The 27870-nt window shown below is 39.2% G+C and overlaps 1 protein-coding gene across 1 annotated transcript; it reads right to left on the bottom strand.

Annotated features, from left to right (window-relative positions):
- Nucleotides 1–972: 972 nt before the first annotated feature.
- Nucleotides 973–27870, bottom strand: gfra1b (gdnf family receptor alpha 1b). The gene is made up of 9 exons (XM_026914748.3): nt 27092–27870; nt 26379–26687; nt 25951–26034; nt 10787–11138; nt 10445–10554; nt 8677–8808; nt 6230–6429; nt 3549–3593; nt 973–2760 (listed from the first exon to the last, which is right to left on the bottom strand). The coding sequence occupies exons 1-9, from the start codon at nt 27129–27131 to the stop codon at nt 2653–2655; spliced, it is 1380 nt and encodes a 459-aa protein (XP_026770549.1). The 5' UTR covers nt 27132–27870; the 3' UTR covers nt 973–2652.

Genomic DNA, 27870 nt, shown 5'->3' with positions numbered 1-27870 from the left:
TTTCATTCTCATGGCTAAGTGTGACAATTTGACAATGTAATAATCATTTGGATATTTGCATGTTCCCTCATATCTGCCAGGGTTTCCTCCACAGTCTCTTGTTTCCTCCCACCTCCCACAAACATGCCAGTAGGTAGACTGGCTATACTAAATTGCCCCTAGATGTGAATAAGTGTGTGAATGTGTGTGCATGGTTCCCTGACATGGATGGGCTTCCCATCCAGGGATTCCAGTGGTTCAGATCAACCGCCACTTTGACCCTGAGAAAGTGCTTATTGAAGGTTCCTGAATGAATATTTATTGAGGTTATAGCTATTATTGATATATAATCTGTTTTTATGGTGTGTTCATGTTGCTACTGATAAAACAAATACTGCTTTTTAACTGCCAGGGAGACAGAAATTGAGTCAAAGCAATAGCCAGCGTTTTATGACACCTCATTTAACTGTCAACTGTAGTAAAATGTAACGTGCTGAAAAGATCCCATGGCATCTGCTGGATTTCTACAGTGTACAATCAGCAGTGCCTGCATTTCTGTTCTGAATGAAATAACAAAGCAGGAATGGGTCTCTGAATAGTTCTCCCAAATCGGTGCTCTGATGACTTTGTGTCTTGCCCTCCTAGCTGAGCAGATGGACAGCGATGGTCATTAGATTACAAGTGTGTGTGCGTGTGTGTGTTCAGTAACAGTGGGTCAGCTGACCACCAGACTCCACGCACTCCTCACATTCATAACCTTAACTCTTTCATTGTAGTTACTGAATAATAAACTTTAAGAGTTTAAGAGGTTAATGCATTTAGTGTTGTGCTATAACCTCTAATGATCAGAATAGATATGACTGTCAGTCTCATTACCAGGGCCTCTGTACTTCCTGTTCCCCTCAGTAGATGAGAAGTGGCCTGGCTCATATCATGCACAATGATGTAGGATTTCTGAAAGCACAAAGATTAAAGACAAAGATCTCACAGAGATTAAAGGCTCTTCCTTGATTCTTTTAATGTATTCATCAGTGTATCACTACTTACAGCCCTATTATACACGTGTATTTATTTCATTTTATTTTTTTAACAGTTCACGGTACCACAACAATGCTGAAATGTTTTGAACACCTCATCTAAAAGGGAGAGAAACCATGTTCACTTACTTTACAGCACATTATACATAGGGGTTCTCTAGATCACCCATCATCAACCTTTTGTATGGTGACCTTTGCTTTGATTTAATAAAGAAGCAAAAAAAAAAAAGAGACCTGAAGATTTGAGTGTTAAAAGAAACTGAATTCTTAATTAAAACATTTTTTATACACCGTTGAATAATACATAGCATTGAAATACATTCACCATCCACTATATTAGGAACACCTGTACACCTGCAAATTCATGCACATATCCAATTGGCCAATCATGTGGCAGCAGTGCAATGCATAAAATCATGAGGTCAAAAGCTTCATTTAATGTTCACATCAAACATCAGAATGTGGAAAAATTTTGGTCTCAGTGACAGACTGTGGCATGGTTGGTTGGATATTTCTGAAACTGCTGATCCCCTGGGATTTTCATACACAACAGTGACTAGATTTTACACAGAATGCTGCGAAAACCAAAACACAGCCAGTTGTTGATGAGAGAGATCAGAGGAGAATGGCCAGACTGGTTCCAGCTGACAGGAAGGCTCCAGTCTTTACAACCGTGGTGAGCAGAAAAGCATCTCAGAATGCACATCACATCATCAAACCTTGAGGCAAATTCATTACTACAAATTCAATGGCTTTTAACATTCAAATCTTTGTCTCTTTTTTGAACATTAATGTACACACTTAAAACACATCAGGTGATATTTTACCCAGCAGTGGTCATATCATGGCATAAATGTGCTAAATTTGTGTTCAGATAAATTAAAAGACATCCTAAACAAAACGTGGCATTTTAAAAGCAGAGTAGATAAATGTTTCTCCTTCGAAAATGCAATTGATGCCGAACATTTGGCCTTTAAATCTTACTTGAGCAACACTGAGCAGAAAAAAATTCCCCTGTTTGTAAAATAGTCCTGAAGGTTTTTTTTTTTTTTTTTTTTCCCTGTCTCATGCTTTTGCCCTAAGGCTCAGTGTGTATCAGGGCCATGCTGGAGACACACGGGGGAAACCACAACTGCTCATGTTGAAAGAGCTAATGGACTGGATTAGAAGGCAGATGCTTTTCTGAGAGATGTGGGATTTTGGCTGTAGCATGGACAGCTGAGCGCAAGAGTTTACAAGCTTGTCTCTAGGAAAATTAACATCTGTAAATTGTAGAGTCTTTTCCCATTAGCCAAAAGGGACTTGCTGCAGTAGGGGGTCCATCTTAATGCATTTAATGATCCTTATATTTCTCCGCAACTCCTTTTCAACACCATGGATGAATAAACCTTCAAAACAAAATATAATTTCCAACACAAGTTACCACATTGAGAGCAAATAGTGACAAAGGTGTCCACTTCATTTTTTTGATCAGTGACCTTTTATTTCCATGTCAGTAACACTGTCTCTGTTTTTGTCCATCAGGAATCAAAAAGGAAAGTGGCTTTAGCACATCTAGACATCACACTTGGTACAGCATCAGTTGCGTTAGAGGAGCTGTGAGTATGGTACAGGGGCAGTCTGGAACTGAGAGCGGCTACAAATTCAAGAGCTGGAGAACAAAGAGGATGGCGAATGAGTGGACGAGGCTGGATGAGCTTCCTGATATAGCGTTGAAGCTACTTGGGTCAGCCAGAGGAGGGTCCTGTGGAACAGAATGGTAAGAGCTAATGAGCCTTGATTAACAATTTTAGATGAGATACACTCTTAAAAAAAGATTCAATCTAGCCGGTGAAAAAGTTTTATGATTTGTCCCTTTGGGGGAATGTGTAAAGCAGTGCTTCTCAAAGTGTGGCACATTACTACTAATGTGTTCTGTCAGTGGAAAGTTCAGGAAAAAAATCTCTAGGCTTCTTATAAATAACTAGAATATTATTGTAATATTTGTATAGTTGGATTAAATTCATAAAACAAGGTGGAGCTCCTTGGAATTTATTTAAAAATTTTTTTAAGGGGTGTCCATCCATCCATTTTCTGTACTGCTTATCCACAGGGGACTCGGCGGGGGACACCCTGGACAGGGTGCCAACCCATCACAGCGCACAATCACACACTACAGACAATTTAGAGATGCCAATCAGCCTACAATGCACTTTGGACTGGGGAAGTACCTGGAGGAAACCCCCGAAGCACAAGGAGAACATACAAACTCTGCACATACAGGACAGAGGTAGGAATCGAACCCCCAACCCCTGAGGTGAGAGGCAAACATGCTAACCACTAAGCCACCATGCCCCTTGAAATTCAGAAATGGTCCAGGTACAACCTAAAACCATTAGTCAGCCATATAATCAGACAAATAAATTATCTTGTGTAGCAATTTCATTATCTCTCTCGTATGTCACTGCAAAAGAATGAGTGTTAACTGTATTCCTGGTATTTTAATTAAAGCAGTAAATATTCATGAGATATTTAAACAAGGGCTGTACCTACCACACACACAACATCCACTGTGACGTTCACCTTTAGCTTCTGCGCCTAAATGGAGAGATAGCAAATGAACAAGGATGCAAGACGTTCATCAGACTGTTCAGTAATAGAAAAACCAGTGAGGCTTGAGACATTTCTCCTACTAAAGCCTGTCTGCTTGGTCAAGCTGGTGCTCTAAAGAAATGTAACGTTATTAAAATAATCCCAACTCATTGTGGTGAACTCTTGCAGGACCTATCTCTCACTAATCGATCTGTGTGAGCAGTGTGAGTATAGTTATATTCTGGCAGCACAGACTAGATTATTGTGTATGACAGAGCAATATATTATAATACCCTTTTTTTTTTTTTTTTTTTTATAAAACTTTGCTGCGCTATTCACAATCCTACACACACAGATGGAATTGGTGGCATGATAAAGTGATTCCATAGAGAGTTAAGAAAATAATAAACTTGCTGCACAATAGAGAGAATGGAAGTAATTTTGGGGACTAGGATTGTGGCAAAACATGATTAATGGTCTTCCAGGAGGTCTATCCTGCTGAAGAAAATGTGCCCACTAATAAATCATATTATGACTATTAAAACATTATGATGTATAGCTGTGCGAAAGATATGGGTGTATATCTAATGCGATCTGATTCGGTTGTAAAGATGCTCCTACAGAAATCTTTGGAAATTCTAAAAATCCAAGAGCCACACTAAACCCTGGAAATAATCGGAGCCCCTGTGTGCATGTGTGTGTTTCTCCGCTGTGTGTGAAGCTGCCTGTCAAGCTAGGCAAAGTCAGATGAAGCAGATGATCAGGGCAGATATGGGATGCTTGGGTGAGTCAGCATGCTGCTGGTGTTAGGGCACTGTGCTATGGATGGGTAGTTCCTGCTTATGGCTGTTCCTTGTGTTAATGTTGCAGCTAATTAGCCGTGACATGACAGCTCTGGTAGCTTGACGTATCTCATTTCTATCCAAAAGGCTTGCGTACTTGTGTGTGTGTGTGTGTGTGTGTGTGTGTGTGTGTGGGTATCATTATGTTATCATTATGACAGCCCACAGCCATCAGTCAAAAGTGAGCTGTCATCTCACCAGTGAGTCCTAACTGAAAAGTGAAAGATCTCATAAGCAAACTTCATCTGTTCAACAAACGACTGGCTGTAATATTGATACGGATCGTGCGTCGCTGTAGAGGGCCACAGCTGGGGTGTGTGTGTGTGTGTGTGGATCTCCACAGTGGCATCAATCAGTATGTATCTGAAATTCTCAGAGTCTCTGTGAATCAGTGTCCAGGGCATAAGCTTAGATAACCAGTGCTGCTCACCCAGCTTACATTTACATCCATTCATTTGGCTGATGCTTTTTTTACAAAGTGACTTACAAATGAGACAGGACACAATGGAGCAGTTAAGAGTAAAGGGTCTTGCTCAGTGACCTTCAGTCACAGTTTGTTGGTACACAGAATTGAACTCACAATCTTCCAATCAGTAGTACAAAATCTTTTACCTCCGAGCCACTACTTCCCTTACATGAATCACCATTAAAGCCTCTGGCAACTTGGGGTCAAATGTTCAAAAAATTCAGTGATACTAATGTTCTGCCACCTAATAAGCAATTACCAAAGGTAGATTTAAGAAACATACATTCTAAACTACAATTTATTTATGAATAAATGGCACAAAACTCCAATTTACCACCTAATCAGAACCGTGTGAGCATAACAATTGCCAATAATAATAAATTGTGTCTTTGGCAATGTAAAAAAAAAAAAAATCTTATTACACGTGCTGATGTGGTAAAGGTGATGTACATAATGCCTTAAATGCTAGCTAGAAACAGCTTTTGGTCAAAAGGTTGAGTGAGGAAAGATGTGTGTGATGGGGTAAAGGAGTAGCTGACTAATCAAATAGCTAATTTTGGTTTGTACATACACTATATGGTGAAAAGTTTGTGTATACCTGACCATCACAACCAGATGTGCTTGTTGTACATCTTTTTCCACAGCCATTACTATGGAGATGGTCCCCCCTCTGCCTGCTATAACAGCCTCCACTCTTCTGGGAAGGCTTTTCACTAGATTTTGGAATGTGGCTATGGGGATTTGCCATTCAGCCACAAGAGCATTAGTGAGGTTGGGCATTGATGCTGGACAGGAAGGCCTGGCGTTCTAATTCATCCTGAAGGTGTTCGGTGGGCTTGAGTTCAGGGCTCTGTGCAGGTCAGACAAGTTCTTACACACCAACCTTGGCAAACCATGTCTTTATGAACTGCACATTGTGCATGGGCATTGTCATGCTGGAACAGGTTTGGGCCTGTTAGTTCCAGTGAAGGGAAATCTTAATGCTATAGCATACAGACAACTGTATGCTTCAATCTTTGTGGCAACAGTTGGAAGGCCCACAAATAGTTGTGATGGTCATGGTCAGGTGTCCACATACTTTTGGCCATATAGACCTATTCCCAATACAAACTGTCCAGAAGAAAATGGCAGAAAAAAAAGAAATTCAGAAATCTCTTACCTGAAGAGATCAATATTATATTCACCGCATAGTAAGAAACTAATCATGAAAATAGGTTTCTAATAGGTTAATTACCAAATACGCATCATTACTTTTTACGAATTTTGTGTTTTCCATTTCAAGTTTCCAGTCACAGTCCATTAAAACCGTAGTTCTTCTATCACACTTATCTTACCTGGAGGTTTCCACAGAAGCTGTAGAGGTGGTGACCACTGCTGGGGTCCAGTTCATTAGCGAAAGCTGGGTCATCCAGTCCATTAATTGTCCTCTCTTTTCCTCTCTGAGGAGTGCTGGAATGACCAGTTGGTTGGATGGGCGGCTGAGGCTGCCACACACCAACATCTGTACCGTTCCCGAATGCTTGGATAGCATTACCTACACAGATGCACCCAGGAAGATTAAAATGCTGCCCACGTACCTGCTGACCGAGGAATTACATTCATCACTGTTTGTTTTGTGTAGAGCTAATATTAATGGGTATGGTCCACTCTATTTTGTGCCAGAGCCGATAAGCTGATAAAGATCCCCAGTTCATAGAGGCTCCAGACAGGAGTATTATTGCTTAAACATACAGGCCTCGGGAGGGTTGTGTAATTTTCGGATGATAAAAAGAAGGCTCATTATAACAGAGGTTCCTCTGTTAAAACAAATTCATTCTTTTAACCACCTTGAAAGGTCACTATTCACTCTTTCTCTCTTTTTTTTTAATTAGTGTAAGAGGCTAAAAGACGTTCTGATTTGTTACAGTGTCTGCATGAGCAAACATAGCGTATCTGAGTGTGATGGGTCAGTGAAGGAGGGCTGTCTGACCTCCAAGAGTCAGACTTTTCTGTAGCTGACTCCAACTAACTCCAACTACAGAAAAGTCTGACTCTCTGAGGTCAGACAGCCCTCCTTCACTGATCCATTACACTCAGAAATGATTGTGTAAAATAATAATTACACCCCTAAAGAGGGCAGTCTACATGTGCAAACTTGAGACTATAATGAAGGTTGAAATGTTTTGCATGGAGAACTGGTCAAGATTAGCTCAGTGCTGCTATTCTCTCAGCGGATTCTCAGAATTATTCTCAGAGGAGTCATTGCCAAATAATAGTTGTCAGGGTGCCAACAATTTTGTAACCAGTGTTTTGCAGAAAAAAATGCAATATTTAAGAAAACCTATGTTTGACAAAATATAGTATTAAAATAACACTATTGAACGTCCAAATGTAAAAGCTCAAATAATCACTCAAAGCACATGATATTCATTTTCTATATTCATTTTCAATCAGAGGGACATTAGCCAATCACAGGTGTCTGTGAGCTCATGTATGCAGAAGAGGGTAGATAGCTATTTCCTCCACGTGTGTTAAACTGCCCTGATTGGGGAGAGCTGGCTGGTGGCTGAGAACTGGCAGGTGACCAAACTGGAGAGAATCCAAAAAATTTAAGTTGATTAAATTTTGACTAAATTTCTAATTCTTTAATTCAATAATTCTGGAGCTAACTTTATATAAAGGTATAGCACCTTAATATTCAAAGGCACTTAGTTCCATTGTGTTGCCTCATTGTTGTGCATAGCCTGTTCTGTAAATATAATGTCTGCCTCTTGGCACAATGCTCCATTGATCTGTATCTGCACAGTCTGGTCCTTGGCAAGGCTCTTGAATGAGTTTATAAGAAAATTTATAGTGTCATTTCAGGTTTATTAGAGAAACTTACATTATGTTGTGAATAAATCAGATTCATTTATTTTCCTTGTTTAAGTGCATTTCTGTTCTCTGACCTTTTCTTAGCATTTTCCCTTCAAACAGAAAGGTGGAAACCTGATAAACCTCAGAATCTAATCATAACAGATTAATAATGTCGTGATCATAGCTGCGTCTCAATTGGCATATGTTGCATACTTGTATTGCGGATTTTAAAATCAGTGAGCAAAATGTTACCTTTTTTTTTGACAGGTTACTGTCCTACAAAATTACATACTACATACTCAAGTACATAGATTATAGACTGCATTATATCATGCACAGTATGCCATTTGAGATGCTCTGGTGTTGTACAAGGCTATAACTCTATGTCTCTATCTGCACTTTTAATTAATGTGTCATAATATGCTAAGTGTAGCTTTCTGCACTGACATAGCTGTCCTTCCCACCAGTGCCTCACAAAGACATATCCTCTTTCCCATCTCCTCACTGTCTATCTCCCCACACCCACTCCATCTAAATGGATGCTTTTGAATAAGCTGCTGACAAAATAATGCCAGTTTTCCACTTCTCCCCAGCTCAGACACCCAAATAATGCTTTATTGCCTTTCTCTGTCAAGGCCTCCCTGTAGCTGTCTCACTTAAGCGTGATTTGTCTGTCTATTTGCTGTCTGACTGCCCCTGATGAGCGTGCCATGTTCGCGCAGTGTCCACAGATTTGATTTACAGGTACGTTTAATGAATAATCACAAGGAGGCAACAAAGCAGCATTGGACACGACTTGTCTTACTGTAGGACTCTTGTCAGTCAACCCACTGTGTAGTACAACAAATGACATGACTGACAGACACCGAGTGAGCTGTCAGTCAAACAGGAGTGGACATGTAGGAGCATGCTGATGTGAGGAATTAGTGAGAGCAGGGGGACTCACGGAGACAGCGGTTGTTAGTGAAGAATTCCGAGAACTTGTCACACTCGGGCTTCCCGTTGCCGCTGCTAGTGCAGTCGCACCAGGGAGACACGCTGATGCTTGAGCGCAGGTAATTCGGGGTCATCACTGTACCTGGCTCACAAAAACCAAGTGCCAACTTACAGACTTCTAAATTTCTTCACATAGCAATTATTTCATTTACTTAAAACATTGTTTAAGTATTCTTTGAGTGAATAATTTGACTCAAAGTAAGCCAAAGGGTTGGCCACATGGGTGGAACAGAGTGACAGCTGCCATCCTAGTCACATCTCTAAAAGAATTATTACTCAACTAGAATTAATTCAGACTTAATTAATTGTATCCCATGTTGATTTAAATCATCACTGGTGTTTTATATTATTTTCATCAAATCCCTTTTGTTTCATGGACTATACAGCAACTATGAATCCAATATCATTCATTTTTTAACAGATATTCTTTAAATGCAAGAGTGTATTCTTTAAATACAGACAGTGGCTTAAGGGAAAAAACAACAACTTAAAGTGGCTTAGTAGGGTGTTAAACCACCATGAGCTACTAGAACTGCTTCAAAACTGGAGGGATGAATATCATTCATATTCCCTCAACTGGAGTTTTGATTATGGTGGCGGAGAGCACTGTCTAACATGTTGATCCAAATTCTCTCATAGGTGTTCAATTGGATTGAAATCTGGTGATGGTGAAGGCCATCGCATATGATTTACAGTACATCATATGTGCCTTGTGGCTTGTTCCCTGTGTAGGGGGACATTGTCTTCCTGGAAAAGACCACTCCCAACAGAGTAGAAATGGTTGCGATTAGAAGTGATTCTTCCCTCTAAGGTGGACCCAACCCATAACAGCAACATGTCCCCTACAGAGCCACCAGATTTTCCATTAATTTCTCACCCATCTGTATGTCCTGTCAACAGTTAGGTGGTCCAACCCCCTGGTGTGGTACTGCCTCTCTTTGTGACACTGACACAGTGTACATTGTATGCATACTCTAATTACTCAAGGTAGAAGAGTAGTCAGTAATCAGTGATGTTGAGTTTAGAGTGTACTGTAGCCCAGACAGCTGTATATAAAACTTCATCCATCAGGGCTGGAATTCTCAAAGGTGATTGGTCAGAAGGTGTTGATTCATTTTCTCTGTCAGTAGTTCTGGGCAAAGTCAAATTAGGGGTTGCTATTGATACGCTTTTTTCTGGATATCATATACAATAATGTGTAGTATATTGTTTCTGTAGTAACAACATGCATAGCAGACAGTTCACATAAATGGATTAACAAACATGAGCAATTTTCTATTAGATGTTTATTTAGAATTTATGGAAGGAGTCTCCACTGTCAGCATTTTGTAATTGTCGGAGATAAAGCTGTAACTTTAAGTGTTCTAACTGGGGAAAGTCTTCAGGATGGAGCTCTTTGGGCTTTGTCATTTTTCAGTAACATGGCAAGGTATATTTTTTGACTTATTATCTTTGAGGGAGTGAAAAACAGAGAGGCTGGTAAGCAAGAACAGGAAATAACTTGTTTTGCAGATGTTCCACAACATTAAATATAAACCGATAAAACTTACAATGTGACATTCTTAAGTAAAAAAAAATAGAATTGGCAATTTACTGTGGTAGAAGAGGAATATAACTCTTCCGGACATGCTATAACAGCATACCGCATCATGTTTTACTGTATTCCTCGAGATCATTACTGTATTACGTGAGCTGATTCTTCTTTATGTTCGACTTACCTATAAGGCCAGAGTAAGCCAGCAGACAGTCAGCATAGCTTTCCTTCAGGCAGCCGGATATCGAACGAGCCTCAGGCTGGCAGTTGGTAAAGAAGTCAGCCAGGCGAGACCTAAAGTAGTGCACCAGGAATGAATAAAAATCCATCTTGAATCAGATCACCTCACATGCTATGAAAAACATAGTATGAGCGATGAGCCATCATTTCCTAGACACCCACATCATCAGGTAGGAAAGAGACATTAGGGAAAGCGATGATTCATCTGTTCACCTCTACTCTTAATGGAATTACCACCTGGCTAAATCCTGGATTCACCCTCTCCTTAAGCTGAATCGTGGCCCACCTGCAAATGTAGTTGGTCTTGCAAGAGGCTTGCAGGGACAGACAGTTGGGCTTGTCCTTGTCCTCATAGGAGCATGCTGGCACGATGGTCTGGCGTCTGCGCTCTGAGCACGCCGAGTGTTCTCCAGACGGACACGAACAGAAAAGCATGCCATAGCTGTGCTTGGCTGGCACCTTGTCGAAGAACTGGCGCAGGGCTTTGTGACACTTGCGCTTGTTGCACACCTCAGTGGTGGAGACCCTGCTGGTGCATGGGCTGATGTAGGCCGAGCGGTATTTCTTACACGTGTCGTTCAGGTTGCAGGCTTTGGCTGCATTCAGGCAGTTGTTGTCCTTGCTAAAAGCTGCTTCACCTACACAGACAGAGAGGGGAATTGCAGAAGAGTCATGAAAAGCAGCCATAATGGTCATTTTGTGTCTGTGCAAATGTCAAATGAGTTTGTGAATGTCTGCATGAGTGCATGATTAAATCATATGCGTATAAACCCATACTGAATTCATTATGCACAAACATAAGCAATGATTTAACTGACATTTAAATAATGCGTCAGAATTGTTTTGTCAAATGCATGGGTGTTAGACTTCAGTCCTCAAGGGCCACAGCGATGCATAGTTTAGCATTCTGCCTCACTTAAAACATCTTATTCAACTCATCAGCTAATTACTGAGGCTTTCTCAGGATGAGGGAAAACATAAATCTCTGCAGGGCTGCATTCTTCCTGGACCTCAGTCTGACATTCTAGGTCTGGTGGGACTGTAAACATATGGCTACTTTAATTACTGCTCTTTTTTCTCCTTCAGTAAGGTTTCTACTCTGGCTGATACATACCGTATTGTGAATCTACTCAGCCATTTTCCTCCCACCTTGTCTAATATACTTGAACAAACATTATGTAATATGAGGTTAAAATATGTGGCTATGTTTTATTCATTCAAAGTGTATTTGTTAAAATTTGTCTATAAAATAGGAATGCATAAGTAATTAAATTAACATAGTACAATGTGAAAAAAAGGATGTTTTCTGGTGATTTAAAAACTTAAAAGACCTAAAAACTATTCAGTAGTTATGATAAATAATAATGTGATTATTATTTTAGACTATCATGCAGTTCTACTTAAGATATATTTTTAAACATAGGTTTATATGGTTATTATACTTCTTAAATTTTGATGGCTCATACTGTACTCGTCCAATTTGCATCCAATTAAACTCTCTAGAATGCATTTGCCCCGCCCCATAAACACAGTGATGGTATTGCTCTACAGTGGCAGCTACTTGGGGTCAAACATGGGTCGTTGGTGTGCTCCTGCAGATTCCTACATGTTAACTCTCAATCCTCTATGTGTGAAAAAGATGGTTGTCTGCATTGTGTCTGCATTCATTTCTCCTCTTGATCTTGAACTCAGCTCAGGCATGTACAAACAAAACATCACGAGCTGCACTAATGGTCCATGTGCAGCGCAGTTAATGCGTATCTGTGTAAGACTTGGCAAGTAAGCGAGCATTTGGAGATACTGTTGCACATTAATTCATATGCGTGTGTGTCTGTGCGTTTGTGTGCATTTGTGTGCTGTCTAAAAAGATTGTTTCTCAAAAGTTTTATTTTCGTGCCTCGTGCTAGTCTTTTATCTTTTCCCTGCGGTAAGCCTAATGCCCTCACTACTGTGGAGGAGGGAAAAAACTGATGAGGCGTGGTGGATTTCCGCAAAGCTGTTTTGTGAAAATGTCTATTTTTAAAAGCTTTATACAAATAAAATTGAACTGAATGACTGGGAACCTCTGCTCTATGGTGCTGAACACAACAAAGTCACAATGGGCAAATTAGCAGTGAGAAGTGCTGCACAACTAAAAACAAACTCTCTTTAAACTCTCGGCTGATTTATTTAGCCAGTTTTGTGTTCGAATGCTATTGGCTGTTGTGGAAATCACACCAACTTCCAAACAGAGCCTAACTCAGTCATTTCATGAGCACTCACTGATCTCTAAATCTTTAATGGCTACTTAAATGAGCTACTATATATTTAAAAATGCAGTTATTCTGCTCTTCCAGTGTTTATCCTGCAGTATATATTTAATATAATTTATGTTTCCATGCAGACCCGCATCTGCTCTTCACTTAGCTTTTATTATTCTGTGCATTCAGCAGAAGGGGGAAATGAAGCTGCTCTGTGCTTTTAAGTCTCTTTATTAGCTTCACTAATTTCACTTCACTAACTCCCGCAGTGAAAACTGCATTCACTAATTACACTTTTGATGTGGTGTTTAGACTCATTGTGGATGTTTGTGCATCAGGGAGTTAGATATGATTAAATGTGAATGCATATGGGTGTAAAAAGATTGTAAATAAATTAGAGGTTAACCACATATTCCAAAATTCTGTGTGTGACAGGATGATGATGGGACGACATGGTGGCGCAGTGGGTAGTGTTGCTCCCTCACGGCACCGGATTCCCCGTTTCACATGTTCTCCACATGTCTGCGTGGGTTTCAGGTATATTCTCCGGTTTCCTCTCACCTCTCAAAAACATGCCAGAAGGTGGATTAGCAGCTCTTAATGGCGGCTCTAAATGAGTGTGAATGAGTGCTTGTTTACACTGGTGAACTATCCAGGGTGTTTTCCTGCCTCACACTCAGTGTTCCTGGGATAGGCTCTAGATTCGCCAGAGCCTATATAGTGTTTATGGTAGTGTTTATATCTATATATAGTATATAGTGTTTACTGAAGATGAATGAAAGAATCCATAAGAAAATCAAGCCCACTAATGTGACTATCGTTAGTCTTTAATACCTGCACTTTAACTGTCTGTGAGCTGCTGTGATAAGTGAATTTCCCTACTGTGGGATCAATAAAGTTTATCTTATCTTAACTGACTTAAAATATTCTGTCCTAAAATCTTAAGAGCAGAGCTCGAGTAGCAGCAACAGCCTATTTCATTCCTGCTCTGGATGCTATATTATAAAATCTTGGCGAGGCGTTTCTCCTGGATATTTGTGCCCTTCTATCCTTCATCCTCTGTATACAGAGCGTTGGACAGAGTATCTTGCTATGAGTCACTCAGTGAACACCACTCCACTATGAAATGATCCATGCATATCTGTGTGTGTGTGTTTTGGCACAGTGTTGGTGCAGCAGCCTGGCTGGCTGAATGCATGCTCTGGCTGTTGATGTACAATAATAGATAGATTAAATGTAGATTTAAAATAAGTGGAGACAGTAAGTGCTGATGGAGGGCTCCTGAAGCTCTTCTGAGTGGCGCTTAATAGTGTCGCTGCCACACTTGAATAAAAACACACACTGCTGTAGCAAATCAAATCATACAAGGACTCGACCTTCATAATAGAACTAATAGCGTCTCTCTTCCTCTCTTTCATTTCTTATCTTACATGCTCTCTTTCTATCACTCTTGTCCTGTTCTCTCCAACAGAGTACTGTTCAGCTTTTTCTTTTCTTTTTCACCGCACACTCATCTACCTCTCTACTTATTCATCATTAGTTGTTCTTACACATACACATCTTCTGAGGAAGGAATTAGAGCAACTGAATCAATATGCTGTCAAGTCTCCATCAATCGGCGCAGGTGCTGTTTCAGCACAGAGTCATGTTATGAGATGCACTCTCTTATGGTCATCTTTTCATCATTTAATGAAGAGGCTTCATTAGTTAAACAGCACTGTGTGCTCTGTGCAAATGGTCATTCCAATAAACAAGTGCCCAGGGACGTTTAATGGATTTCTTTGAGGGAATCCTGCCATCGGTTAACTTTGGACAATATATATTGAGGAAGAGTCTATTGATTTATAGAAGATTTCCTTTAGCTTGCTTTTAACGGTAATTAACCTGTAAAGTGGATCAGTTTGCAAGTGGATTTACTCAATAACTAGAGACTTTTTAGTAAAAATAAATCATACAATTTTTTGGTTAATGACTTATAAATGCAGACTGTTTATTAAAAAAAAGAAACATCTAGAAACTACTTGAAACCATCTAGCAATGAAAGAGTTTTTTTTTTTTTTGACTTGTCCCTCCAGAAGAGTTCAAGAGTTGTCACTTAAAGGTTCAAGGCTCCATGTACATCCTCCTTAGGAAGCTAAAAACCCTAAACTATCAAAGAATGCTTGAAGAACATTTTATATAGCAGTTTACTGCAGTTATTTCTTGCTTTCTGTGGTCAAATTCTAAAAGAAATTTCATGAAATGGGTTCATACAACAGAGGAGCATGGTTTTATCCTGACAGATGCCAAAAATCTAACTATGCAGAAAAAAAACATATGAACTAATCACATAGTATAAAAGCCCAATATAAATGTGGCACAACAGTTAAATATTAACACAGTCTCCCAATATTATAAACTAAAATTTACTGCTTTATTAACTGATTCACATCTTTTGCTTGTTCTTTTGACATGAACTCCCAACATATCTGTGTGTACATCTCATGAATTGAACTACAATTTATAACCAACAAGGGGATAATTTAGTCATGGATAACATCCCCTTATATTCCATCTCAAATACTACACTATCTCCAGTGACAAGCAGCTGTCTGATGTGTGCAGTACAAGAAAACTCCTGACGTCTAACAGGTTCATGTAACAGACACTATAAGGCCACTGGAGATTTCTGACGGTTCTGCCACGTAACACTGATCCCATATATAATTGTTGGACCTCAAGGGTTTTGGTCACCAATACGAGAGCAGTGAAATGCAATTCAAGCAGCAGCTTTACCCATTTCCATTTTAACACTGTGTCATACTGGGGAGTGTAATGTGGTGTGTGTCGGTTTGTGAGTGTGTAGATCTAGGAGTAATAATGGCTCTGAAATGTCTCCACAGCATGATCTCCTCTGCTATCTTACAGACGCAGCAGCTGATTTTCTTTTTGTCACGCACACTGAAATCCAGTATGTAAAAGCGATATACAAACATCGGGTCAAACCACATCAAGACCACGTGTATGATTTACAAAGCATCAGATATGGGTGGTTCAATTATCAGAAAAATCAATGTCTAATAAGCTTATTATGTCATTTGCTGCTTGAGCACTGGCCGCTGCCATTTTTGTACGCATAGGGCCATGCTTTCAATTTCCATGCATTAGTATTGAACCACTGTTTATTAATCAGCAAGAAATGAAGCCAGCACTGGACCATTACAGGAATGAAAATGAAATACAGTGACACTACTGACTAGACCCTTTCCAAATGGCACTTTCCCAGGCTTCTGCTCATTGCAGCTACATGACATAAGAGAAATGTGTGGAAATGGATATTGGACACTCTTTTAAGCTCATTATTCAAGGTACTTGCCACTCATACATTTCAGTGCCAGGATTTGAGTAGACATTACAAGAGGTATGGAGTGTTTTAATCTGTGTTTTAAATATGCTGTGTATGACTGAGTCCAAGAGACCAGAGCTATATACAAGAGAGAAATTGGTGTATGGTAAGCCCTCCAGTCCCTCAACTGTCACACAGCTCATGTCTCAAGAGCCATAATTACAGCAGACTTCATACATTCCTCTATGTGTGTGTGTGTCACATGCACACTCGAGGAATCAGTTATGAGCCATTGTCAGTGTAAGGCCATCAGTTCAAGCCATCACTAATAACAGAGATTCTCTCTCCATTCCTCAGTTCTCTTTGTGGGCTTTATCCTTAATGACATCTATGTGATAGCCTCACTTATACACAGCACGAAGGAAGTCTATTCACCTCCTGCTCACTACTCTATGTGTATGTAAACATGTATTTCTAATATGCTACTGTATCAATTCTTATTCCAGGGGTACAAATGTGGTCTAACAAGTGGGGGACATAACAATTTAAATGTAAAACTGCATGAGTAACGTACATCTACGATTAGAATTACTTATACTTTAAAGATATCTGATTAGATATAAGGAATAACATCATGTGTTTTTCTGATAAGTATACAGTATAGAGAATCAATTTATTGCAATTTGCTATTCGTATATTTTTGTATATATTGACAGTCACTAAAATTCTTAGTCTGACTTGCATGTAAACAGAACACATATGGATTTGGACAAGTTAACACTTTACAGCTTCAGAAAATTTGTATTGATTATCATATTGATTAGTCTATAACAGTTAAGTCAGGTTTAACCTGGGCTTACACTATATGATTATTGATAACTGTGTGATTGCCATGGCAGAAATCACATGACAAAGTGCTCGCACTGTACAAGTACCTCTCGACTAGACGAATGTCAACTCTAAAGTTAAACATCAGTTGCATCTCTGGTACCCACAGGCTGAAAAAAAAAAACCTACCAGACAGCATTCAGCTTCGATGATGTGTGCAATTTTATATGCTAAAACTTCAAAGAAAATGAAAAAAATATGGACATAGAGGTGGTTTGGAAACAAGCTGTCATAAAGAACTAGATATCTGAAAACATATGGCTACAATTCGTAAAGTCGGTTGATGAAGCATAGCCAGGGATCTTCCTTAACGTGTTTAGAAAGACTTGTGACAGGTTTATATTCTTATGATTATAATTTAATTATTATGACTCTAATCCTAACTGTCTGTCCCGCTAATGTTCCATAACTCAATTCCAAAACATATAAACCAAGTATAAATAATATCAACTTAAATCTTACTACAGTTTTAATAACACTAGGAAAAGTGTTTTTAATTATACAAAATGTTTTATATCTACACTTTAACTCCATGGAACCGGTTTAGGTTTTGTAGGTAGAAACTGTAAGGAATCCAAATCTCTCACACCATAAGCACCATACATGTAATAGAGGATGGTAGTTGTAGATATTTAAACAGTTAGATTATGTTCATAATATTACTTTGTACTGTCATCATAAGGGGGTCCTTTTTTTTCCCTCCATAAAGTATAAGAACCCCTGGAATGCCATGCTGCTGATAAAAAGTTACAGATTGGCTTTAACTGATAACAAAACAGGCTACACTAGGCTTCTATGCATATGGGATCATGACGCAGCTCACAATAAATAATGTCCAATTAAATTTTCTGTCAAAAATTGTGTATATCCCCTCTGGAATTTGTACCTTAATCGTTTTATGAGCTGGAGGTTTTTATGAGCTAGAAGTCAGTGACTTTAACAGCATTCTCACCTCGATGCACCCAGAAATGCTGCGGGAACAATTCTACTGTTTATGATGGATGTATCATTGCCACACTGGGATAAATGTCAATTCTCGGCATTGTAAACTGCTACAGAAACTGAAGTTAAATATGGTTACACCATACTTATCCCATATTATGTACAGCCCCATTGTGACCCATACTAATGACTGATAACTAATCATTCTCATTACTCTGTCTGAGAGTAATGACATTACTATAACTCAGGAGGAATTATGAATTCTGTGCTGTAGAGTGCTGTAGAGTGCTGTAAAGAATAAATCTTTAACTTTATGCTAAAATCATTGTAATCATTATAAAATCATTTTGCAGCAGTTTTATGTTAATGTATGGTCTTCCTTTTTTTTTTTTTTTTTTACGATGTGCAGTCTATACACACACAGAGCTGGGAATAAGGAATAAATAAATAGACTCTAAATACTGAACTGATACTGTTCAGCACATTTAACTTTTTTAGGAACCTGAGCTTTAACTTTAATATTCAAATGTAAATATTGCTTAACCATGACTGATAAAATAATTACAATTAATATTCACTGGCCACCTACTATATAAAGCATAGCAGTGCTTCTGTCTAATCTCATGATTTCACATTACAGCATCTCTACTTCAGGTCCAGAATCCGACATCTCAATTTGACTTTACAGTTAATTATAATTTAGCTTGATATTGATCTACCAAGATAAGGAAATAATTACAACCATGCAGGCCAGGAAAGAGGTTCCTGAACTAAAATTCTTATTTCTACTCAAATAGATTACCTTTAAGTCAAGAACACTCAGGATGCATACAGCATGCTTACCTGCTTAATCTATACTCTAGTATGAATGAATCAAATGATGAATCAAACTGCATGATACACAAGTTCATAGATTAGAAACATAATTTAAGCATGTTCTTAATGTTTTACATTTTAGTTTGCCGAAAGAGAGTAATATACTCAGTATACACTCACTGTCCACTTTAAAAGGAACAGCTGTACACCTGCTCATTTATGCAGTTATCCAAACAGCCAATCATTTGGCAGCAGTGCAATGCATAAAATCATGCAGATACAGGTCAAGAGCTTCAGATAATGTTCACATCAAACATCAGAATGGGGAAAAAGAGTGATCTCTGTGACTTTAACTGTGGCATGGTTGTTGGCATCAGGTGGGCTGGTTTACACATTTCAGAAACTGCTGATCTCCTGGGATTTTCACACACACAACAGTCTCTAGAGTTTACACAGGATGGTGTGAAAAACAACAAACATCCTGGAGCAGAGGATCTGCAAGATGAAACACCTTGTTGATGAGAGAGATCAGAGAAGAATGACCAGACTGGTCTGAGCTGACAGGAAGTCTATAGTAATTCAAATAAGCAATCTCTACAACCGTGGTGAGCAGAAATGCATTTCAGAACACCTTCAAACCTTGAAGTGGATGGGCTACAACAGCAGAAGACCACATCGGGTTCCACTCCTATCACCCAAGAACAAGAATCTGAAGCTATCATGGGCACAGGCTCACCGAAACTGGACAGTTGAAGACTGGAAAAAGACCAGGTGATTTGTTTTCTAATCTTCAACTGTCCAGTCTGCCACAGTTAAAGTCACAGAGATCACTCTTTTTCCCCATTCTGATGTTTGACGTGAACATTAGCTGAAGCTCTTGACCTGTATCTGCATGATTTTATGCATTGCGCTGCTGCCATGTGACTGATTGATTAGACGACTTCATAAATGAACAGGTGTACAGGTGTTCCTATTAAAGTGGATGGTGAGTGTACTATATGTGACTGCAAAATATTCCACGCGCACTGTATGTGTAATACTGTATATTAGTATAACTGTTTCAGGAATACTATAATATATATATTATAGTCTGATGTTTCATGTGTCCTGCCTAAAAGGTACACGCGTAATGTAATGTTCAAGGCCAAATCACAAGCTTCTTGGAAGACGTATGATGTGAAGCGATGTCTCTTTAATCAAAGCCAACACTCTGTGACAATGACGTAGTGTGCTTAGTGCTATCGTCCGAGGGGTTCAGAGTTCACATTCCTGCTGAAATAGTGTGATACTATATGATACTCTCACTGAGGGAAGGAAGGTTCATTAAGTTCACATTACAGCATTGTTTATCCTCCATGTGTTCCACGTGTGCAGGTGTGAAAGGCAGCAGAACACTAGCAGTTAAACAGTAGACAAGCTGCTTTTTGATATATAGATCGCTTGCTATCCTCATTTCAACTCCTCACTCTTTCCTCTTTCTCCCGCTCACATGCAGCTGGTGACTGGATACTTGGCATTCATACACCATGCCTGCACCAGTGTCAATATCAATGCTGAGAAATGAGACCGAATCGAAGTGCACTTCCAAACAATAACCGCTGACAGGGCCATATTTCCATTTTTAATAAAGTCTCTCTCTTGTATAGCCTGGTTGAGATTCACGCCAATAGCAGAGAATGAATTGAATGGATTTTTCCATCAAACAAACTGCCAATTCAACAGAATATTACGTTAGAAGTCTGATTTAGACCAAACCAAATATTTAAAACAATGAGAGAATCTACTGTCTGGAGTACTGAGCTATGGCTTTAGAAGTAAGTATTAATAAAATCAAATCCCATTCTAAACATATTCATATCCAGAATTCAATTAGAGTCACACCAGTAGCGTTTTCATATAAAAAGGAAATGAAAAGACTTTCAACTCTATACTTATAATTATTCAGCTAACAATCGTTCAGCTTTATTCAATAGCTTCTTAATAATCCCCACATTTCCACTCTAATTATATACTCATGCTGTTTCAAGTCCATCCATTTCCCTACATCTGAGTGACAGACCTGCACTATCCGCTCACACACTTTAACTGCAACGATCTACACACAGAGTTGCCCTCTTTCAGCGTTTTGCAGGAGAATAGCCATGGACATGTTCTGGACTTTTACTTCTATCAAGAGAGAGGTTTTGTGGGATTTGTTACTGAATTGTTCAGGAAACTAGTGTACCCTGAGAGGTGTTATTAGGAGAATACATTGCTGCTTTCTAGATTTTTCATTTCTCAACTGCTCACTTCAGAATGGAGAAAATAAGCAGCCAGTCAAGAAGCCACCATCATTCATTGTCTTATTTTATTTTTCCCTTTTGGTTAGGGAATTTTAGAGCATGCATATTCAAGCTTGTTCATTTTGTTTCTGAGGTGCTTATGCACTGCATCCTTACATTTGCTTGGAGAGGAATTAAGCATCATAAAGTTTAAGATGATGATAACTATTACGAAATGGAGCTTGTAGAAATGGTCATATAATATATCTTATATTCTGTAGTCATATATCTTAATGTATTCAATATTTCCTCAAAATACCACTATTCAGCTGAAAGATGATACATAAACAATGCTGTGTCCCATTGAAGAATTCCAATACTTGTGTAATTTGATTGTCCAAATCTCATCAGCCAAAAGCAGAAATGAAGAAGTGCATTTGCGAAGCCAAATTAAATTCTGACGTACCAGTCTGGGAAGCCTCACATTAAAGATTCATTTCAACTTCTGTAAAACAAACTCCATTACTTTTCCAAACCATCTACTTAACATCTCATATCTCACTCTCAACAAGCTCATGGTGCAAAGAAAATCAAAGCTTCTCTCCTCTCGTCTAGATACAGACAAATGTTTGTTGCACAGAACGGTGTTTTTTCTTAGACTTCAAAGGTTGTGTATAAATGCACTATACTTCAATTATGCTTGGAAGATGTGCAGGTTCAGGACGAATTAATGACATTTTGTGTCTAGTAAATTATTGACAAGCTTGCAGACCAAAGCAGACACAAGGAAATCAATTAACAAGGCTTGTTGTGAGATCTATTACCATCTCAGTGGCTAAGAATGGTCAATCCGTAAATATGGCCCTGTCAATGTCCTAATGTACACCACTTCTCCCTCCAGCCCAAGGCTCTATTCACACTAGTAATTTTTTGTGCAAATGAAGAAATGACTGGAGCTCTTTTTTGTGGTGATAGATGCACTGTTACTCCTGAGTTCTTGCTATGCTACTGAAAAATTCAGCTTGGTCTGACGAGCTACCACCTTTTAAAACACAGGCTGAGCTGGTAAAACTGGTAGACCATCTTTGCCTTCCTTATTAATTGACTGATCAGTATATGTTTGATTTTTTCTAATGGTCTTACTGTTGTTTTTCTTAAAAATAACTTGGCTAAGATATAGCATTAGTAACAGAAATTCAGAAATGCTTTCCTTTTATACCAACACTTACCAGCTAGCAAAAATGCTCTACCAGTTTGACCAGCTCAGTCTGTGTTTTGGTAGCTGGTCAGACTAAGCTGTCAGCAGGGTAGACTAACTATCTTACATCTAGATTACATTTGTTATTTATAATCAAGATTGTGTTTATTTTCTTAACATGTAATCTTATTATGGTGAGAAGGAGGCTGCTTGCCTCCAAGAGAAGGGAAGAGCTTTTAAAACTACATAGCATTTAGGCTACTGTTTACAGGCATAGTTAAATGGAGCTGTAAGATTGCGTACTATTGAATGCTCTAAAACTAAAAAAAAATGAGAAGTTGCATTGAACATTGAAATGTTGGCATTGAAATATCAATGGCTTACTAACAACACAGCTTTCTGGCAATTTTCTGAAGAGTTGCTTTTAAAGCTGTCCTATCCCTTAAAAATATGCTCACATCACAAAAAGCCAATTTATTCAGGTGTATAGCGAGAACATGCATCTGCTCGTTTATCTGAAACCAAATGAGCAACTGATCATTTCAGTTTTATGATATGCAGCTGCTCATTCATGTGTCTCATTCTGCATTTGTTTCTCTCTTTTTTTTGCTGTCTGTTTTTCTCTCCTTCTGTGTTCAGGTAGAAACCCATTGTAGGTGGCTGAATCTCTTCAGGCCGCCTCCTCTACTGATTTATAAAGTAGAGGCATGTTTTAATTCAAACACTTCCTTGTGATTTCATTCTAATGGGTATTAGTTTGTGTGTCACCATGGTGCTTGGTTTGGATAAATGGTGTAATAAGCCCATCTGAGGAAAGGCCTGAGTCACAGCGAGGCTCCTCACAAGCCACTGAGCAGCCAGTGCAGACACAACTTCTTTTCCTTTTGTCCTTATCCATGGCGATTAAGGCAAACAAACAGTATAATACTATACAATATAATAACGCCATAGAAACCATAGTCTCTATAACTGTCATTAGCTGGGCAACCCACCAGCAACTATTATCCATTTCACTTCACATGTAAGAGAATTTACCCCTGGTTCCTAGACGCTATTCTCTAGGAACATGAAGCTTGTTTTTCCTCCCTCTTTCATCCGATTTAATTTTTCCCATTTGGTAACTACAGGAGATTTGTTACTAAAGCTTAATGCTGACAAAAGCCATGTGGACCTGCCGGAGGTGGTGTCACATCAAAGAACAGAAAGCTGCAATACAACCCCGGCTGTGAGAGTGGCTCTATAACGGCACTACAGTCCCACTGATACCCGAGAGCCACTTCTAAAACAAGCCTGCATCACATTTTTATTAGCAGAGAGATAATCTCCATCATGATTTATCATTATTATTTCTTAGATGAATTTGTAAGGAAGGCAGGCTTGTTAGGGTTTGGTCTATTATGGTATGCAAGTTAAGTGTCTTGCTCAGCAATAAGCTGATTGTTAATGCAGCTATTTGTATTGATCCCACTGTGTAGTATTAAAGGAAGTGTAAAGGCTTAGTAAAAGCATTTACTAAAATAATGGGTTTTTTTTCATTAGGCCCTCTTACTGTAGCAATTTGAGAAGACATTTCTGTTGATAACTTTAAAAAGAGTCTGTGAAAGTAGATACTCTGATGACTACATCGGTTTTTCATTTAGCTTCAGGTTTCCTCTAAAGATGTGTTATATTGACCTGTGTTACAACTTGCTTCATTATCGAGGGGTATAAAGTGGGGTCCAAAGGTCTGATAACATTAGTGTAAATGCTTCAATTTTGCATTCATTTCTAATTATTACAACAATTTTCATTACAAATTATATTATTGACAAAAACTTGAGTGAAGAGTAGAAGCTTTGTCCAAAAGCTTATGATCCATTTTAGATCAAATCCATCAGAGTGTCATCTGAACACATGTTTCAATAGAAGAGATTAGTCATGAGTAAAATCTGACCTTTCGTACAAAGCAATTAACATGGACAATATCACAAATTTGCTTACATTTAAATACGGACCTAGAAATAGTGCAGAATCGTGAATATTAAATATTCAAGATATTGAACATTTATTTTCTGTGTTTTAAATATTCAAAATTCTAAAACCTTCTGTTTATTTCCAATTTTATAAATGAAAAAAAAAAAAATCCTAGATTTTCAGGGTGATCTCAGACTTTTGGACACCACTGCATGTTTCTATAGTAAGTACAGAGGAGCTGAGAGGAAGTGGCGGGATTAGGATCAGTCATCCATTATGTTTCATGAACACATTTGCTTTCAGGTGGGTGGATTAAGTCAGACATAACAGACGCAGGAATTCATGTTACTAGTAAAATAGACGGCATACATTTAAAACAAAAATTTGTTTAGGATTTTATTTCTAAAAGAGTTTACCTCTAAAAATTTCCTCTGCTCTGTCTGTGAAAGCTTGGCTACCTATTTCAGTTACACAGTGAAGCTGTACTTCTCATGCCTCCTGTAGTGAGAGGCACAGGATAAGAATCAGACTGCTTTCACCATTCAGAGCTCTGCCAGATGGACTCTCAGTACAGATATGTGGTGGCAGTTATAAAAATGGTGCCTGCTCCTGCATGGGACAGCTGTGAACGAATACTGAAGGATGCTGTGACCAGCCAAGACCACTGCACCCTTTTATAGTGGCCCTTTATTCACCAAACCTCTGCTGGACTTTAGATGGTTAGGTGAAAGGACGCATGATTGGATTTGGCTCCAGATTAATGTCTCTGTGCAATTCTTCCAAATATGGAGATAATTCTGCTAAGTGCAGTCCCCTTGCTCAGTCTGTAAAACTCACATGATTTAATGCACCTGCAGCGTACTGACGCACACAGGCAGAGTGATGTGAACATTACTGAGGCATAAAAACACCTCAATCTCACTGCTTTGTTATTTATTTTCCACTAGTGGGCAAAAAGTCATTATATGAGTTGTAGAGGCCCGACCATTTAGAACAATGTTTCCTCCCTTTACTGGGTTGTGCTTTGTGTTCATTTGCTCCAACTGTGACAAAACGCTGACATGCGTAAATGAGTAATCTTCTAATCTTATAAAGGTGATGCATTTGTATTGATTGCTAGACTTGCTAGACTTTTTCTCTTAGATGCCCACTATTAGAAGCTATGAGGATGAGTTTGTGCATCATAATCCGTCCAGTCTGAGCCTTAAGCAAAAATATTTCATCTAAATCATAATCAGACCAAAAGTGATTTTGACTAAGCCCTCAGACGGCTCTACACAGATAGAACAAGAAATGAGAGCCACGAACAGTTTGAGGTTTAAAAGGTTCACAAAGCAGGACAGTGCTTAGTAAAAGATATGGTGCTCAAATTCCTGTAGACCTATTTGTAGAAGTTTACCTGGGGTTAAACAGCACCACCTGCAGAGTATTACTTTACTCCCAAATGCAACTTCAGCATCGCATTATGTCTTACAGTCAACCATTAAATACAAGGTTAAATAAACTGCTGTCCCTGATAAGCATTCACACTTCTGAGAAGTCAGTCATCAAGTCAGGTCTATCACAGTACACCAAAGATAACTGACTTAGTCATCTGTGACACCGTAGTGTATAAAGTGTAGCTGTGCCACTATAATAGCCAGTAAAGAAGATAAAGCAGTACAAGACACAGAAAAGAATCAATGCCAACTGAGCACATTCATATAACCTAACAAGGGTGAATAGGCCCAGCATAAAACATAGCTATATTCAGACTTTTGGTTTGTGATATTGCCTCTGTAATGCTTTCTATTTCAGCAGGCTATGCTATAACCACAGCAGGCTTGCCTGATATGATGGGAGCCAAGCGGAATATGTCAGACAGACGGCTGTTCACTGGCTCGTATGGAGAGTCCTCCAGCAAATCATTGCCTGGAAAATGAGAACAAACAACTCAATTAGCACACTAGAAAACAACACCAGGAGAAGTGCCAGGAGGCTGCATAGTGCAGTTGCAAAGCATTACATACATGAACACAGCTTGCAGAATTATTACCCCAATTTAGATTGAAATGTGCAGCTCTAGAGTAATATTCTCAATTACCATTGCTCCGCTAATCAAGTTTTTCAACTCAAGGTCAAAATGTAGATTACTTCCATTTGTTTAATAGCAGAGTGCTCTTGTCATGCATGGTATGTTTACAGCAAAACTCTTCATCTTCATAAATGAGGAACTATTTATGATTTCAAGCCAGACAGCCATTTTTTTTACGCACCCTGTAAACTGTGATAGACACTCCAAAAGATGCGCAGGCACTTCTTCTCTTTCTTCATGCCTCTCTTGCATTTGCAGTTATACAGAGAGCTCTGTCTCATGGACTCCATGGCATTCCTGCACTCGTCCTGTGCCTCCGGCTCGGTTAGTGCGCTGAAGTTGCCCCCTGTACCCGCCAAACACTGCCTCATTGTGCGGAAAGCTGAGCTGCAGCCATAACGGCCCAGGCACTGCTCATGAGCCCGGACACAATCCAGCCGGGATGCTCGAGTCTGCGCCAGCTCAGCACATACAGACACATGTAGTACATCTGCACAAAACAGGATTTATCTATGTATCGGAATCCAAGAAACATGTGGAGGCACTTGAAAAATAAATATGGCTGGAAACCATATTTTAGTTACGTATATCAATGTACAGGTGATGAACATGAGTATGAGTACTTATGAGTACAATACATATTATATACTGTATAGACATATACCTTTTTTTTTGGAATATCTGCTGAGAATTATTTGGCTAAGATAAAAAAAAACCACATTCCAAATTAAGTATGTATGATGAAAATATATTCATGCAGGAAAACTATTTGAAAGCAAAACTCCAACAGAAACATGGAAACAGGTTTCACTGGTCCAGATTAGAAGTCATTTAAATGTGCTCTTTACTGCAAGTATGTTAGTTTAATAAGCTACACATGTAATGTCAGCTTACCCAGAAGAGGAAACAATATCCAAAAAGTTAAGAAGGTCATCGTGGCTTTTATTTTAGTCCCTTTTAGCAGTGGAGCAACTTTGTTAAAATTTGCAGGACGTCACGGTTTCCCAGATAAATCCTCTGCGCGCTGATTGCGCACCGCACCAGGAAACGTGGCCACACATAGCGCAGCTGTACATCCAGTCTGACCCTCCGATTTGAGTTAGATATTGTATTGGGACACAACCCAAACAAGCCCAATCACCTCCCCGGGTATTACAAACCAAAACGATCCAGTGGGTAGTACAGACACCCGTGCGTAACGGACATCCCCGGTCTCTCTTCTATAACGGCGTGTTAAATGTCCTCAGCATAAGCAGAAAGCGAAATGCTTTCATTACAGCAGAAAGGTTCATTTCCGTGTCTGCTTGCTGTCTAAGCGTGCTTTGGGTTTGGAGTTTGGAGAGCGTTTCCACTGGCTCTGTGCACCCGGAGTTTCAGCGCCTGTTCATCTCGCCACACTTTCTCTACGACTACAGTCTGTCCCGACGCGCTAGTTGTACTTGTGACCAATTCTCGATCCTAGACGCATATTATTTCCACTGGTCAGCTTGGGAACCCCGAGCCGGAGCAGTTCCAACCCTCTCTAGTGTCCCACAGGGGCTCAGTGGCACTGCGCTCTCTGACTCGCTTCACTTAAAGTGAATCCAAACATGGACGCGCCGCTGCGCCTAAAACAAGCGACGTCATCTTCCCGGACCCTGCTTTGGGATTGGCTACTGTCTGGACCACTTTCA

The sequence above is a fragment of the Pangasianodon hypophthalmus genome, chromosome 12 (assembly GCF_027358585.1).
Source record: "Pangasianodon hypophthalmus isolate fPanHyp1 chromosome 12, fPanHyp1.pri, whole genome shotgun sequence".
Lineage (NCBI taxonomy): Eukaryota > Metazoa > Chordata > Actinopteri > Siluriformes > Pangasiidae > Pangasianodon > Pangasianodon hypophthalmus.
This window is presented reverse-complemented; position numbering and strand designations above follow the sequence as displayed.